This window comes from Oncorhynchus nerka, linkage group LG26, assembly GCF_034236695.1.
Source record: "Oncorhynchus nerka isolate Pitt River linkage group LG26, Oner_Uvic_2.0, whole genome shotgun sequence".
NCBI lineage: Eukaryota > Metazoa > Chordata > Actinopteri > Salmoniformes > Salmonidae > Oncorhynchus > Oncorhynchus nerka.
Genome location: NC_088421.1, coordinates 22,209,714 through 22,227,606, shown reverse-complemented (window position 1 = coordinate 22,227,606; position 17,893 = coordinate 22,209,714). Strand labels below are relative to the sequence as shown.

Here is a 17,893-nt window from a genome sequence, read left to right as displayed (position 1 = left end):
CATTTTTTTTGGGGGGGGGGGTGATCTTTATGCCCCATATCATTATTCACGATTAATTCATGATTAGCAATAATCATGGTAGCATCAACATGAAACATATTGGCACAAGACATTATTCACCATTCAGTTCCAAAACATAATCAGAAACACAACCAAAACTAACCACAAAAGCACCCAACAATGTATTACATTTTAAAAACTTTTTACCCCTTTTTCTCACCAATTTTATGATATCCAATTGTTAGTTACAGTCTTGTCCCATCACCGCAACTCATGTACGGAGTCATGCATCCTCCGAAACACAACCCTGCCAAGCTGCACTGCTTCTTGACACACTGCTCGCTTAACCTGGAAGCCAGCCGTACCAATGTATCGGAAGAAATACCGTACAACTGGCGACCGTGTCAGCATGCATATGCCCGGCCTGCCACAGTATTCGCTAGAGCACAATGGGACAAGGACATCCCGGCCGGCCAAACCCGGTCGCAGCCGGCTGCCACACAGCCCGGGATCAAACCCGGGTCTGTAGTGACACCTCAAGCACTGTGATGCAATGCCTTTCGGGAGGCCAGCACCCAACACATTTGAAAAGTCACAAGCTTGATGTAGTCATTGTGTGCAAGGAAAATGGTACCAAATGCTGAACATTTGACTTAAATCCAAACACTTATGATTTCTTCAAATGGAGGGACGAGAAACATAAAGTGCTTTCATTTCCAAATGGCAAAACAGGTCATGTATGTATGAAAATACCCTCAAATAAAAGCTTGCATGCTGTACTTACCACTGAGTATACAAAACATTTTTGACATAAACTGACCAGGTGAATCCAGGTGAAAGCTATGATCCCTTATTATTATCACTAGTTAAATCCACTTCAACCAGTGTAGATGAAGGGTAGGAGACAGGTTAATGAAGGATTTTTAAGTCTTGAGATAATTGAGACATGGATTGTGTATGTGTGCCATTCAGAGGGTGAATGGGCAAGACAAAAATGTTAGCGCCTTTGAACGGGGTATGGTAGCAGGTGCCAGGCACACCGGTTTGTGTCAAGAACTGCAACGCTTCTGGGTTTTTCATTTGTATCAAGAATGGTCCACCACCCAAAGAATGTCCAGCCAACTTGACAAAACTGTGGGAAGCATTGGAGTCAACATGGGCCAGCATCCCTGTGGAATGCTTCCGACACCTTGTAGAGTCCATGCCCCAACGAATTGAGGCTGTTCTAAGGGCAAGGGGACACACAAACACACCCATATGTTTTATTTGGTGTTAAATTAAATTGTAATAGAGAGAAAAGTAATACAGTTCCTTAGAAATATAGTAGAATGCTGTATCATGTCAAAATATGCAAAATACATTTTATAGAGTAAACAACATGATCATTTTGGAAAGTTTCTTACATTAGGATGGTGCAATACATTTCTGACTATAATGTAATCACTATACACACTGTAATGTTTGGTCTACGTATTTTTCAGTGTCTTTCTTGTACAGTAAGGACCAGTCACTGCATTAACAAACCATATAGAAGAAGTGTATAAGAAAATGAGTCAGAAACCAAAACCAAATACCAATATATGATTCTAAAACACTTATCCATGTGACATCAGGATTTGTCTTGAAAATATTAAGGACATTTATATTGATGCTCCAGAAAGTCTGATGGTTGTTTTCAGACCTGAACAGTGGTCTAACATTGAGAAGAATCGTAGATCCAGCTATATGCCTCAATCCCCAACCAGTGGGAAAGGTAGGCACCATCTGTAATGATACAATCCGACGGTCCAACTATCTTCCATTCATTTGGGATTGAGGCATACACTATATACTGTAATTATAGCTGGATATACACTACAGATGGCAAGACTCAACACTACATATGTTGACTCATCTGAACATTAGACCACTTTGTAAAACTGCCAAACTTTGTATTTAACTAAAATCAACATTTGCTGTTGTGTGATTCCTGAGCCCTTCTCTCTTGGTCTATCCACAGGTCTAAGATCAGATGAGTAGACAGGGTCGTTTCTTCACCTTGGTGGGCTGGGGGCACAGCACCGCTCGGATGGCCTCGTCAAAGACCGTCTTCAGCCCCCGCTGGGTCAGGGCAGAGCATTCCAGGTACTTCACAGAGTCTACCCAGAAAACACACAAAAGATGTATGAGGGACATGAAGAGGATAGACTGTTTATCTGGCATAATGCACGGCTGGCGGGCGATGGCTTGGGCGACATGAAATCTCAACAACTATGCAGTATAAGGACTAAGAGCAGAATACAAAGTGTTCCATTATACTGTACAGCTCTGTGAACGACAATCATTAAAATGACAGATAATCAATCAATCGCTGATTCAGTCATATCCAATCACAAACCCAGAGTGACCACTGTATATGTGACCACTGTATACCAATCAGATCTCTGATGCACGATCACTAATTCAGGATTTCAGAGACCTACATACCTATCTCTTTGGCTAGTGCTAAGCCTTGTGGGTAGGTGATGGGTGCTAGCTTCTTCTCCTTCAGCTTCTCAATGGTTTCCTTCTCGTCCCTCAGATCCAGCTTGGTGCCCACGAGGATGATGGGTGTGGAGGGGCAGTGGTGTCGTACCTCAGGGTACCACTAGTGGGAGCAAACACACACACCACAGAGTAGGTCAACATGGCCGCAGCAAAAGATACTGAATTACTTTTCACTTCCTTTTCTGTGATACAGCTCATCGTTAATTCTACCAAAGATGATCTATATTCTGACAAGATACTGGACTGACTGCTTTAATAATGAGAATAAATGTCCGCAAAGCGGACTGTAGACAGGAGGAGACGGGGTCAGACGGGAACATTCTAACCAATGAGAGGGCACATACACATAAAATAAAATATTTTTTCTCAAAGTTGCAGGAATGCCACGTGTCCACTTATTTCAGAACATTCGTAACAACCTAAACATGACAAAATGTCTATTAGATCAAATAAGGCTCCCGTAACAAATTAGAATGACATTTTTTAGTTGACGAAATTCGACATTCATTATAAAAATCCCTACTTGTGGACAGATTTTGTGGACAGATTTAGGGGCAGAGTCAAGCCTCTCGCTTCGTCTCTTACCCTCTGGTTCTACTACTGTATTATGGAGTAGCCAGTTAATGCAGAGGTTGATTCCTGGTATAGCTCCTCACACATAAAATCTAGGATACTCTGTCTATTACTATTATTATTATTACTACTATCATTACCGTCATTATTATTACACACTATTCAAATAAAATGGCTGCTCTCTTGTTTCTATCAGTCACTCAATGAAAAAGGAAGTTCATTCTTCCGCATTGAGTGACTGATAGAAACAAGAGAGCAGTGTATGCTTTTGCAGAATAGGAAATGAATTCTTATGAATGACGTTAGTGAGTCACCTTCACTTATTTTAGTGTGCCTCTGTTCATTTGGAGGCCTTTCATCAGCTTCTCTGCTTAACACCTGGTTAACAGCTCTACGTATGTTTATACGTCAGTAATTATTGGCGTCTCTAATACAATATAGGATCCTGCAAGCCATCATTAGCTGTTACAGCAGAGTGGAGGGAATGTCAAGGTTGAAAATGTTTCCTTTTTATAGAGCATGAATGTATAGTAATGAGAACAGTGACAGTGAAGCACGCACATACTGTATGCACACACACACACACATTTCAGGTATTTCACAGAGAAAACACACACACACTAAATTCTGTGAAAAATGCATCAAGAATTCTCAGTACAATTGCATTCTCGGTACCATTGCCATTGGTACCAAGGTTTTTCTGCCTCTCGTGTCTGTCTCTCTTTCATTGCAGGGTAGCCATTATTTAGTCATCGTCTATGGGGACAAATACCCACTCCTCTGCACTCTTTGGCCTTCCTGCCATCAAACCTTGAATGCCACACAAAGGACTGGGGTAGATCTCACAGAGTCTTAGCTCTTTAGGAGGACTCATTGGAGAAGAGCAGCTTTACAATAAAAGGCTTTCACTAAGGGGTTACCTCTGCCCTGACCCTACAGACTCTGTGGAAGAGAGATGAAAGGATGCTTCTCTATATACCAGGACAGGTAAGAGATGTCACTTTAACAAATAAAACTTCCCAGCTTCCTACTAAGAAAGGCGATGGTGCCATGAGTTAAATCATCCCTAACGTCCATAGAGGCTGACTGGATTAAATGGAAACACATTAATTTGGTGGTGTAGCAATTCTGTGTTTTCGAAAATGGCACCTTTAGTTTACGAGTATCTCTCTGAAACTGAGTGAGGGAATTAGGTTCTGCTAGGTTAAGATATGAGTTGGCCAATACAGTGTTATGATAATGGAAGACATAAACCACAACACTTGTCTTGAGAAGCTTGGAGAGAAATTCAAGCTCCAACCATTTAGCGATGGCTAATTGATTCTTGATCTCCTGCTGATCCAAAACAGTGATAGCAGTAGGAGGTGGACCGTGGCAATAATCAGAGATAACACGGGTCAATTGAATCTCCTTTTGACAGGCAAATACCAGAGTGACATGGGTGGGTTAGTGTGAGCAACATCCTACCTTCCAAATAGATCCTAATGTCACCTGAAAGCCTGGTAATCTACTAAGGCTCCATTTGCATACGTGGTCAATGTTACCATGGAGACTCATTGGGAACATGCCATGAAAAAACAGACTGAGAAAGATGGAGAGAGGAGGAAAAACAACTAAAGAGGTTTATTCTTGAAATGTGAAAAGTGGCAAACATTTGCATAAGGGCTGGAGAAGCGAGATTGCTATTGTTTGAAGCTAATCATAAATTAAAGGGCTGAGTAAAGTCATTTGGGAAAGCGGTGCGATTCGAAACGGCACAAATTGGAATGGATTAACACTGGTCTTTTCAATAATTGCCAATAGCAAGAGCATTTTTCTTTCCCCTCCTTAGTTTGAGCACTTGAAATCTATGTAGTAGAATAAATGACACATTAATACTTTCCAGCGACCTACCAGACCTGCCTTCAGACCACTATGGACCATATTAGGGTTGTTTTGACAATGTCATATTAAGTAAAGCAGATTTCATTGTCTTTTGGCCTCCACTGCTCTTGATATAATGCTGTCCTCTCCAACACTGACAGTTCCCAAACTAATCAGCTCAATTCAAATGGTTGACAGTGAAGTCAGAGGAGTCAGACACTTAGCTGTCATTTTTAAAATTGTATTTATTTTATTTAACCTTTATTGAACTAGGAAAGTCAGTTAAGAACAAATTCTTATTTACAATGACAGCTTACCAAAAGGCAAAAGGCCTCCTGCGGGGACGGGGGCCTGGGATTAAAAATTAAAATAAATACAATATAAATATAGGACAAAACACACATCAAAACATTAGAGGCAACACAACACTACATAAAGAGAGACTTAAGACAACAACATAGCAACATAGCAAGGCAGCAACACATGACAACACAGCATAACAGCAACACAACATAACAACAACATGGTAGCAACACAAAATGGTAGCAGCACAAAACATGGTACAAACATTATTGGGCACAAACAACAGCACAAAGGGCAAGAAGGTAGAGACAACAATACATCATGAAAAGCAGCCACAACTGTCAGTAAGAGTGTCCATGATCGAGTCTTTGAATGAAGAGATTGAGATAAAACTGTCCAGTTTCAGTGTTTGTTGCAGCTCGTTCCAGTCGCTAGCTGTAGCAAACTAAAAATAGGAGCGATCCAGGGATGTATGTGCTTTGGTTACCTTTAACAGAATGTGAATGGCAGAACGGGTGCTGTATGTGGAGGATGATGGTTGTAGTAGGTATGAGGCCTAAGAGGGTTTTATAAATAAGCATCAACCAATGGGTATTGAGATGGGTATACAGAGATGACCAGTTTACAGAGGAGTATAGAGTGCAGTGATGTGTCCTATAAGAAGCATTGGTGGCAAATCTGATGGCCGAATGGTAAAGAACACCTAGCCGCTCGAGAGCACCCTTACCTGCCAATCAATAAATTATGTTTCTATAATCTAGCAACAAGGCTAATCTGAAAACAAGACTCCCTAAATTCTATCAGCATATCGATTGTGCTACCAGGGCTGGTAAAACCCTGGATCATTGTTATTCTAACTTCCGCAACGCATATAAGTCCCTACCCGCCCTCCTTTCGGAAAATCTGACCACGACTCCATTTTGTTGCTTCCAGCCTATAGACAGAAACTAAAACAGGAAGCTCCCGCTCTCAGGTCTGTTCAACGCTGGTCCGACCAATCTGATTCCACGCTTCAAGACTGCTTCGATCGCGTGGATTGGGATATGTTCCGCATTGCATCCAACAACAACATTGACGAATACAATGATTCGGTGAGCGAGTTCATTAGAAAGTGCAATGTTATACCCACAGCAACGATTAAAACATTCCCAAACCAGAAACCGTGGATTGATGGCAGCATTCGCGCGAAACTGAAAACGCAAACCACTGCTTTTAACCAGGGCAAGGTGACTGGAAACACGACCGAATACAAACAGTGTAGTTATTCCCTCCGCAAAGCAATCAAACAAGCTAAGTGTCAGTATAGAGACAAAGTCTAGTTGCAATTCAACGGCTCAGACACAAGAGGTATGTGGCAGGGTCTACAGTCAATCATGGATTACAAAAAGAAAACCAGCCCCGTCGCAGACCAGGATGTCTTGCTCCCAGACAGACTAAATAACTTTTTTGCTCACTTTGAGGACAAGACAGTGCCACTGACACAGCCCGCTACTAAAACATGTAGACTCTCCTTCACTGCAGCCGAGGTGAGTAAAACATTTAAACGTGTTAACCCTCGCAAGGCTGCAGGCCCAGACGGCATCCCCAGCTGCGTCCTCAGAGCATGCGCAGACCAGCTGGCTGGTGTGTTTACAGACATATTCAATCAATCCTTATCCCAGTCTGCTGTTCCAACATGCTTCAAGAGGGCCACCATTGCTCCCGTTCCCAAGAAAGCTAAGGTAACTGAGCTAAACGACTACCGCTCCGTAGCACTCACTTCCGTCATCATGAAGTGCTTTGAGAGACTAGTCAAGGACCATATCACCTCCACACTACCTGACACTCTAGACCCACTCCAATATGCTTACCGCCCCAATAGGTCCACAGACAACGCAATCGCAACCACACTGCACACTGCCCTAACCCATCTGGACAAGAGGAATACCTATGTGAGAATGCTGTTCATCGACTACAGCTCAGCATTTAACACCATAGTACCCTCCAAACTCATCATCAAGCTCGAGACCTTGGGTCTCGACCCCGCCCTGTGCAACTGGGTACTGGACTTCCTGACGGGCCGCCCCCAGGTGGTGAGGGTAGGTAACAACATCTCCACCCCGCTGATCCTCAACACTGGGGCCCCACAAGGGTGCGTTCTGAGCCCTCTCCTGTACTCCCTGTTCACCCACGACTGTGTGGCCATGCACGCCTCCAACTCAATCATCTAGTTTGCGGACGACACTACAGTGGTAGGCTTGATTACCAACAACGACGAGACGGCCTACAGGGAGGAGGTGAGGGCCCTCGGTGTGTGGTGTCAGGAAAATAACCTCACACTCAACGTCAACAAAACAAAGAAGATGATTGTGGACTTCAGGAAACAGCAGAGGGAGCACCCCCCTATCCACATAGACGGGACAGTAGTGGAGAGGGTAGTAAGTTTCAAGTTCCTCGGCGTACACATCACGGACAAACTGAATTGGTCCACCCACACAGACAGCGTTCTTCAACCTCAGGAGGCTGAAGAAATTCGGCTTGTCACCAAAAGCACTCACAAACTTCTAAAGATGCACAATCGAGAGCATCCTGTCGGGCTGTATCACCGCCTGGTACGGCAACTGCTCCGCCGACAACCGTAAGGCTCTCCAGAGGGTAGTGAGGTCTGCAAAACGCATCACCGGGGGCAAACTACCTTCCCTCCAGGATACCTACACCACCCGATGTTACAGGAAGGCCATAAAGATCATCAAGGACAACAACCACCTGAGCCACTGTCTGTTCACCCCACTATCATCCAGAAGGCGAGGTCAGTACAGGTGCATCAAAGCAGGGACCGAGAGACTGAAAAATAGCTTCTATCTCAAGGCCGCCAGACTGTTAAACAGCCACCACTAACATTGAGTGGCTGCTGCCAACATACTGACTCAACTCCAGCCACTTTAATAATGGAATTGATGGAAATTGATGTAAAAAATGTATCACTAGCCACTTTAAACAATGCCACTTAATATAATGTTTACATACCCTACATTACTCATCTCATATGTATATGTATATACTGTACTCTACATCATCTACTGCATCTTGCCATCTTTATGTAATACATGTATCACTAGCCACTTTAGACTATGCTACGTTGTGTTTATATACCCTACATTACTCATCTCATATGTATATACTGTACTCTATACCATCTACTGCATTTTGCCTATGCCGTTCTGTACCATCACTCATTCATGTATCTTTATGTGCATATTCTTTATCCCTTTACACTTGTGTGTATAAGGTAGTATTTGTGGAATTGTTAAGTTAGATTACTCGTTGGTTATTACTGCATTGTCGGAACTAGAAGCACAAGCATTTCGCTACACTCGCATTAACATCTGCTAACCATGTGTATGTGACAAATAAAATTTGATTTGTTGTTGATGTAAATTGAGAAGAGCGTGGGGCCTAGGATCAAGCCTTGAGGTACTCTCTTGGTGACAGGCAGTGGCTGAGATAGCAACATTTCTGACTTTATTCACTGCACTCTTTGAGAGAGGTAGTTAGCAAACCAGCCCAAAGACCCCTCAGAGACACCAATAATACTCCTTAGCCGGCCCACAAGAATGGAATGGTCTTCCATATCAAAAGCTTTGGCCATGTCAATAAAAATAGCAGAACGATATTGCTTAGAATCAAGGGCAATGGTGAAATCATTGAGGACCTGTAAGGTTGCAATGACACATCCCTAACCTGAGCGGAAACCAGATTGCATACCCGAGAGAATACTATAGACATCAAGAAAGCCAGTTTTTCCAACACTTTTGATAAACAGGGCAAAATAGAAACAGGCCTATAAAGGTTAGGATCAGCTTGATCTTCCCCTTTAAATTAAGGACGAACCATGGCAGCCTTCCAAGCAATGAGAACCTCCCCAGAAAGGAGAGACAGGTTTAAAATGCCAGAGATAGGCTTGGGGATGATAGGGGCAGCAACCTTAAAGAAGAAAGGGTCTAAACCATCTAACTCTGTCAAGTTTAAGGAGCTCCTTTAGCACCTCGGACTCAGTAACCGCCTGCAGGGAGAAACTTTGTAGCGGGGCAGGGAAAAAAGAGGGAGACGCATCGGGGATAGTCGCATTAAGAAGGGGTGGGAGATGAGGAAATGTGGGATGGACAAGGATGCAAGGCTGAGTCAAATAGGAATCCTGTCTTAATGAAGTGGTGATTAAAGGGCTCAGCCATGTGCTTCTTGTCAGTAACAACCACATCATCAACATTAAGGGACATGGGCAGCTGTGAGGAGGAGGGTTTATTCTCCAGGTCTTTAACCATTTCCCAGAACTTCTTGACAAAGCCTATTGCTGAGGCAATGGTATGAGAAGAATCAACAATAAAAGTGTTTGAAAAGAGTAATGTTTGGCAGGCTTTTTTGGTGATATTATAGCTCTTTGATGTGAATTCAATTTCTATAGTAGTGTGTCAGTTTCAAACCCATGACTTCTGGAGAGATGGAGATGGAGAGACAGGATGGGACAATTACTATTTTCTCCTTTCCATCAGAACGGCAGTAGAGCGATAGAGGGCTCAAGGACAGCTTCGTTCAGCAGTAGCTGAGAGCTGCCAAGGTGACATGTGAACTGTGTGCCCCGTGCAGTGAAAAGACACAGACCCTGACAGTTACCTGGGGGAGTAGGTAGAGGTCTCATCGTGCATTAGGCGAGTTAAGTTCACATGGGACATCAAATCAAATCAAATTTTATTTGTCACATACACATGGTTAGCAGATGTTAATGCGAGTGTAGCGAAATGCTTGTGCTTCTAGTTCCGACAATGCAGTGATAACCAACAAGTAATCTAACTAACAATTCCAAAACTACTGTCTTATACACAGTGTAAGGGGATAAGGAATATGTACATAAGGATATATGAATGAGTGATGGTACAGAGCAGCATACAGTAGATGGTATCGAGTACAGTATATACATATGAGATGAGTATGTAGACAAAGTAAACAAAGTGGCATAGTTAAAGTGGCTAGTGACATAAGAATGCAGTCGATGATCTAGAGTACAGTATATACATATGCATATGAGATGAATAGTGTAGGGTAAGTAACATTATATAAGGTAGCATTGTTTAAAGTGGCTAGTGATATATTTACATAATTTCCCATCAATTCCCATTATTAAAGTGGCTGGAGTTGGGTCAGTGTCAATGACAGTGTGTTGGCAGCAGCCACTCAATGTTAGTGATTGCTGTTTAACAGTCTGATGGCCTTGAGATAGAAGCTGTTTTTCAGTCTCTCGGTCCCAGCTTTGATGCACCTGTACTGACCTCGCCTTCTGGATGATAGCGGGGTGAACAGGCAGTGGTTCGGGTGGTTGATGTCCTTGATGATCTTTATGGCCTTCCTGTAACATCGGGTGGTGTAGGTGTCCTGGAGGGCAGGTAGTTTGCCCCCGGTGATGCGTTGTGCAGACCTCACTACCCTCTGGAGAGCCTTACGGTTGAGGGCGGAGCAGTTGCCGTACCAGGCGGTGATACAGCCCGCCAGGATGCTCTCGATTGTGCATCTGTAGAAGTTTGTGAGTGCTTTTGGTGACAAGCCAAATTTCTTCAGCCTCCTGAGGTTGAAGAGGCGCTGCTGCGCCTTCTTCACGACGCTGTCAGTGTGAGTGGACCAATTCAGTTTGTCTGTGATGTGTATGCCGAGGAACTTAAAACTTGCTACCCTCTCCACTACTGATCCATCGATGTGGATAGGGGGTGTTCCCTCTGCTGTTTCCTGAAGTCCACAATCATCTCCTTAGTTTTGTTGACGTTGAGTGTGAGGTTATTTTCCTGACACCACACTCCGAGGGCCCTCACCTCCTCCCTGTAGGCCGTCTCGTCGTTGTTGGTAATCAAGCCTACCACTGTTGTGTCGTCCGCAAACTTGATGATTGAGTTGGAGGCGTGCATGGCCACGCAGTCGTGGGTGAACAGGGAGTACAGGAGAGGGCTCAGAACGCACTTGTGGGGCCCCGTGTTGAGGATCAGCGGGGAGGAGATGTTGTTGCCTACCCTCACCACCTGTGGGCGGCCCGTCAGGAAGTCCAGTACCCAGTTGCACAGGGCGGGGTCGAGACCCAGGGTCTCGAGCTTGATGACGAGCTTGGAGGGTACTATGGTATTGAATGCCGAGCTGTAGTCGATGAACAGCATTCTCACATAGGTATTCCTCTTGTCCAGGTGGGTTAGGGCAGTGTGCAGTGTGGTTGAGATTGCATCGTCTGTGGACCTATTTGGGCGGTAAGCAAATTGGAGTGGGTCTAGGGTGTCAGGTAGGGTGGAGGTGATATGGTCCTTTGACTAGTCTCTCAAAGCACTTCATGATGACGGAAGTGAGTGCTACGGGGCGGTAGTCGTTTAGCTCAGTTACCTTAGCTTTCTTGGGAACAGGAACAATGGTGGCCCTCTTGAAGCATGTGGGAACAGCAGACTGGTATAGGGATTGATTGAATATGTCCGTAAACACAGCTGGTCTGCGCATGCTCTGAGGGCGCGGCTGGGGATGCCGTCTGGGCCTGCAGCCTTGCGAGGGTTAACACGTTTAAATGTCTTACTCACCTCGGCTGCAGTGAAGGAGAGACCGCATGTTTTCGTTGCAGGCCGTGTCAGTGGCACTGTATTGTCCTCAAAGTGGGCAAAAAAGTTATTTAGTCTGCCTGGGAGCAAGACATCCTGGTCCGTGACTGGGCTGGGTTTCTTCTTGTAGTCCGTGATTGACTGTAGACCCTGCCACATGCCTCTTGTGTCTGAGCCATTGAATTGAGATTCCACTTTGTCTCTGTACTGACGCTTAGCTTGTTTAATAGCCTTGCGGAGGGAATAGCTGCATTGTTTATATTCGGACATATTACCAGACACCTTGCCCTGATTAAAAGCAGTGGTTCGCGCTTTCAGTTTCACGCGAATGCTGCCATCAATCCACGGTTTCTGGTTTGGGAATGTTTTTATCGTTGCTATGGGAACGACATCTTCGACGCACGTTCTAATGAACTCGCACACCGAATCAGCGTATTCGTCAATATTTCCATCTGACGAATACGAAACATGTCCCAGTCCACGTGATGGAAGCAGTCTTGGAGTGTGGAGTCAGCTTGGTCTGACCAGCGTTGGACAGACCTCAGCGTGGGAGCCTCTTGTTTTAGTTTCTGCCTGTAGGCAGGGATCAGCAAAATGGAGTCGTGGTCAGCTTTTCCGAAAGGGGGCGGGGCAGGGCCTTATATGCGTCGCGGAAGTTAGAGTAACAATGATCCAAGGTTTTACCACCCCTGGTTGCGCAATCGATATGCTGGTAAAATTTAGGGAGTCTTGTTTTCAGATTAGCTTTGTTAAAATCCCCAGCTACAATGAATGCAGCCTCCGGATAAATGGTTTCCAGTTTGCAAAGAGTTAAATAAAGTTCGTTCAGAGCCATCGATGTGTCTGCTTGGGGGATATATACGGCTGTGATTATAATCGAGGAGAATTCTCTTGGAAGATAATGCGGTCTACATTTGATTGTGAGGAATTTTAAATCAGGTGAACAGAAGGATTTGAGTTCCTGTATGTTTCCTTCATCACACCATGTCTCGTTAGTCATGAGGCATACGCCCCCGCCACTCTTCTTACCAGAAAGATGTTTGTTTCTGTCGGCACGATGCGTGGAGAAACCCGTTGGCTGCACCGCATCGGATAGCGTCTTCCCAGTAAGCCATGTTTCTGTGAAGCAGAGAACGTTGCAGTCTCTGATGTCCCTCTGGAATGCTACCCTTGCTCGGATTTCGTCAACCTTGTTGTCAAGAGACTGGACATTGGCAAGAAGAATGCTGGGGAGTGGTGCGCGATGTGCCCTTTTTCGGAGTCTGACCAGAACACCGCCTCGTTTCCCTCTTTTTCGGAGTCGTTTCCTTGGGTCGCTGCATGCGATCCATTCCGTTGTCCTGTTTGTAAGGCAGAACACCGGATCCGCGTCGCGGAAAACATATTCTTGGTCGTACTGATGGTGAGTTGGTGCTGATCTTATATTCAGTAGTTCTTCTCGACTGTATGTAATGAAACCTAAGATGACCTGGGGTACTAATGTAAGAAATAACACGTAAAAAAACAAAAAACTGCATAGTTTCCTAGGAACGCGAAGCGAGGCGGCCATCTCAGTCGGCGCCGTTAAAGAAGAGATGATTACTTCTCTCTGACGTAAACCTGAATGAATATGATTTCTATGGATGAACAGATCTCTATATCTTATCCAAATGGAGTGAGGTTCATTGGAATCCAATGGGATGCAAGGTGCTACCTGAATAGATGTGGTGTTCTAGTCCTTGGATTTGAAATATTTTATTTATGACTGTCTGATTGAAGCGACTAAACCATGGCCTCTGCAACAATAGGTAGAGCTGAAAGCAGCAGAACACAAAACAACTATTGACAATAGCATTACTCAGACATAGTTAGGATATTGTCCATTGGATTATATCCTATTACTGTACCGTAAATGCCAGAATCTGCAATATGTTTGTTTTATTATACGGTACACTTGGATGTTCTATTGAAAGCAGGTAAACCAGAGTAGCCTATCCTTTTTAAATTGATTGATTTCTCTGTGTTTAGACTCACTTCATTATCTTAATCTTGACAGGCATTTTATAGATTAATTGGGGCGGCAGGGTAGCCTAGTGGTTAGAGTGTTGGACTAGTAACCGGAAGGTTGGAAGTTCAAACCCCCGAGCTGACAAGGTACAAATCTGTCGTTCTGCCCCTGAACAGACAGTTAACCCACTGTTCCTAGGCCGTCATTGAAAATAAGAATTTGTTCTTAACTGACTTGCCTAGTTAAATAAAGGTTAAAAAAATACTACTGTTATCCTGCTCTGTTCTCCATCAACCCCCTCTGTATTACTGACAGATGATATCTATATTCACAGAAAGGTAAGCAGGTGCTTTAGGAGTGATCAACAGTATTGACATGTTAATCTCTCCGTATAGTAATCTATAACGTATACTGCAGCTCTTGGGGATGCTGCAGCCTTTATAATGGCACTGTGTCAATCAACGCCAATCAACACCTACATGATGAGAACAAAGTCCTCCGCTATCCCAGAGGAAAACACCGTCGGCGGATCAAATAGAATATGTGTGTATTGCATACTATATGTACCTATACACTGTAGCACAACAGCCATGAAGATCACACAGCATCCACTCACCTTGGCTCTGACGTTCTCAAACGATGCTGGGCTCACCAGAGAGAAACAGATGAGGAACACATCCTAGGGGACAAACATAGTGCCTGATCAATGGTAGTATTAAAGGTGTAGGTTGATGTTGTAAACAGATTAGATCTAGTGATTCATACATGGTCAGTGAAGGTGTAGGGAGATGTTGATGTTGTAAACAGATTAGATCTAGTGATTCATATATGGTCATTGGTCAGTGAAGGTGTAGGGAGATGTTGTAAACAGATTAAATCTAGTGATTCATATATGGTCATTGGTCAGTGAAGGTGTAGGGAGATGTTGATGTTGTAAACAGATTAGATCTAGTGATTCATATATGGTCATTGGTCAGTGAAGGTGTAGGGAGATGTTGATGTTGTAAACAGATTAGATCTAGTGATTCATATATGGTCATTGGTCAGTGAAGGTGTAGGGAGATGTTGTAAACAGATTAAATCTAGTGATTCATATATGGTCATTGGTCAGTGAAGGTGTAGGGAGATGTTGATGTTGTAAACAGATTAGATCTAGTGATTCACACATGGTCATTGGTCAGTGAAGGTGTAGGGAGATGTTGATGTTGTAAACAGATTAGATCTAGTGATTCATATATGGTCATTGGTCAGTGAAGGTGTAGGGAGATGTTGTAAACAGATTAAATCTAGTGATTCATATATGGTCATTGGTCAGTGAAGGTGTAGGGAGATGTTGATGTTGTAAACAGATTAGATCTAGTGATTCATATATGGTCATTGGTCAGTGAAGGTGTAGGGAGATGTTGATGTTGTAAACAGATTAGATCTAGTGATTCATATATGGTCATTGGTCAGTGAAGGTGTAGGGAGATGTTGTAAACAGATTAAATCTAGTGATTCATATAGTGTATATGGTCATTGGTCAGTGAAGGTGTAGGGAGATGTTGATGTTGTAAACAGATTAGATCTAGTGATTCATATATGGTCATTGGTCAGTGAAGGTGTAGGGAGATGTTGATGTTGTAAACAGATTAAATCTAGTGATTCATACATGGTCATTGGTCAGTGAAGGTGTAGGGAGATGTTGATGTTGTAAACAGATTAGATCTAGTGATTCATATATGGTCATTGGTCAGTGAAGGTGTAGGGAGATGTTGATGTTGTAAACAGATTAGATCTAGTGATTCATATATGGTCATTGGTCAGTGAAGGTGTAGGGAGATGTTGTAAACAGATTAAATCTAGTGATTCATATATGGTCATTGGTCAGTGAAGGTGTAGGGAGATGTTGATGTTGTAAACAGATTAGATCTAGTGATTCATATATGGTCATTGGTCAGTGAAGGTGTAGGGAGATGTTGATGTTGTAAACAGATTAGATCTAGTGATTCATAAACAGATATGGTCATTGGTCAGTGAAGGTGTAGGGAGATGTTGATGTTGTAAACAGATTAGATCTAGTGATTCATATATGGTCATTGGTCAGTGAAGGTGTAGGGAGATGTTGATGTTGTAAACAGATTAATCTAGATTTATGGTCATTGGTCTAGGGAGAGTGATTGTAAACAGATTAGATCTAGTGATTATATGGTCATTGGTCAGTGAAGGTGTAGGGAGATGTTGATGTTGTAAACAGATTAGATCTAGTGATTCATATATGGTCATTGGTCAGTGAAGGTGTAGTCATTGGTCAGTGAAGGTGTAGATTAGGAGATGTTGATGTTGTAAACAGATTAGATCTAGTGATTCAGTGAAGGTGTAGGGAGATGTTGATATTAGTGTGATTATGGTCATTGGTCAGTGAAGGTGTAGGGAGAGATGTTGATGTTGTAAACAGATTAGATCTAGTGATTCATATATGGTCATTGGTCAGTGAAGGTGTAGGGAGATGTTGATGTTGTAAACAGATTAGATCTAGTGATTCATATATGGTCATTGGTCAGTGAAGGTGTAGGGAGATGTTGTAAACAGATTAAATCTAGTGATTCATATATGGTCATTGGTCAGTGAAGGTGTAGGGAGATGTTGATGTTGTAAACAGATTAGATCTAGTGATTCATATATGGTCATTGGTCAGTGAAGGTGTAGGGAGATGTTGTAAACAGATTAAATCTAGTGATTCATATATGGTCATTGGTCAGTGAAGGTGTAGGGAGATGTTGATGTTGTAAACAGATTAGATCTAGTGATTCATATATGGTCATTGGTCAGTGAAGGTGTAGGGAGATGTTGATGTTGTATTAGATCTAGTGATTCATATATGGTCATTGGTCAGTGAAGGTGTAGGGAGATGTTGTAAACAGATTAAATCTAGTGATTCATGGTCATTGGTCAGTGAAGGTGTATATGGTCATTGGTCAGTGAAGGTGGTAGTGAAGAGATGTTGTAAACAGATTAAATCTAGTGATTCATATATGGTCATTGGTCAGTGAAGGTGTAGGGAGATGTTGATGTTGTAAACAGATTAGATCTAGTGATTCATATATGGTCATTGGTCAGTGAAGGTGTAGGGAGATGTTGATGTTGTAAACAGATTAAATCTAGTGATTCATACATGGTCATTGGTCAGTGAAGGTGTAGGGAGATGTTGATGTTGTAAACAGATTAGATCTAGTGATTCATATATGGTCATTGGTCAGTGAAGGTGTAGGGAGATGTTGATGTTGTAAACAGATTAGATCTAGTGATTCATATATGGTCATTGGTCAGTGAAGGTGTAGGGAGATGTTGTAAACAGATTAAATCTAGTGATTCATATATGGTCATTGGTCAGTGAAGGTGTAGGGAGATGTTGATGTTGTAAACAGATTAGATCTAGTGATTCATATATGGTCATTGGTCAGTGAAGGTGTAGGGAGATGTTGATGTTGTAAACAGATTAGATCTAGTGATTCATATATGGTCATTGGTCAGTGAAGGTGTAGGGAGATGTTGATGTTGTAAACAGATTAGATCTAGTGATTCATATATGGTCATTGGTCAGTGAAGGTGTAGGGAGATGTTGATGTTGTAAACAGATTAGATCTAGTGATTCATATATGGTCATTGGTCAGTGTGAAGGTGTAGGGAGATGTTGATGTTGTAAACAGATTATATCTAGTGATTCATATATGGTCATTGGTCAGTGAAGGTATAGGGAGATGTTGTAAACAGATTAAATCTAGTGATTCATATGGTATTGGTCATTGAAGGTGTATGGTCATTGGAGATGTTGATGTTGTAAACAGATTAGATCTAGTGATTCATATATGGTCATTGGTCAGTGAAGGTGTAGGGAGATGTTGATGTTGTAAACAGATTAGATCTAGTGATTCATATATGGTCATTGGAGATGTTGATGTTGTAAACAGATTAGATCTAGTGATTCATATATGGTCATTGGTCAGTGAAGGTGTAGGGAGATGTAGGGAGATGTTGATGTTGTAAACAGATTAAATCTAGTGAT

At 42.8% G+C, this 17,893-nt stretch overlaps 1 protein-coding gene across 1 annotated transcript in view; it reads right to left on the bottom strand.

The window, feature by feature from the left end:
* Window positions 1–1,731: 1,731 nt before the first annotated feature.
* Window positions 1,732–17,893, bottom strand: part of LOC115122488 (ras-related C3 botulinum toxin substrate 2) — a 44,362-nt gene continuing 28,200 nt past the window's right edge. The window contains exons 4-6 of the mRNA XM_065010252.1: window positions 14,465–14,527; window positions 2,467–2,626; window positions 1,732–2,138 (exon numbers count right to left, since the gene is read on the bottom strand). Of these exons, the coding sequence (XP_064866324.1) occupies window positions 2,008–2,138; window positions 2,467–2,626; window positions 14,465–14,527 (354 nt within the window). The 3' untranslated portion in view covers window positions 1,732–2,007. The remainder of the gene's footprint in view (window positions 2,139–2,466; window positions 2,627–14,464; window positions 14,528–17,893) is intronic.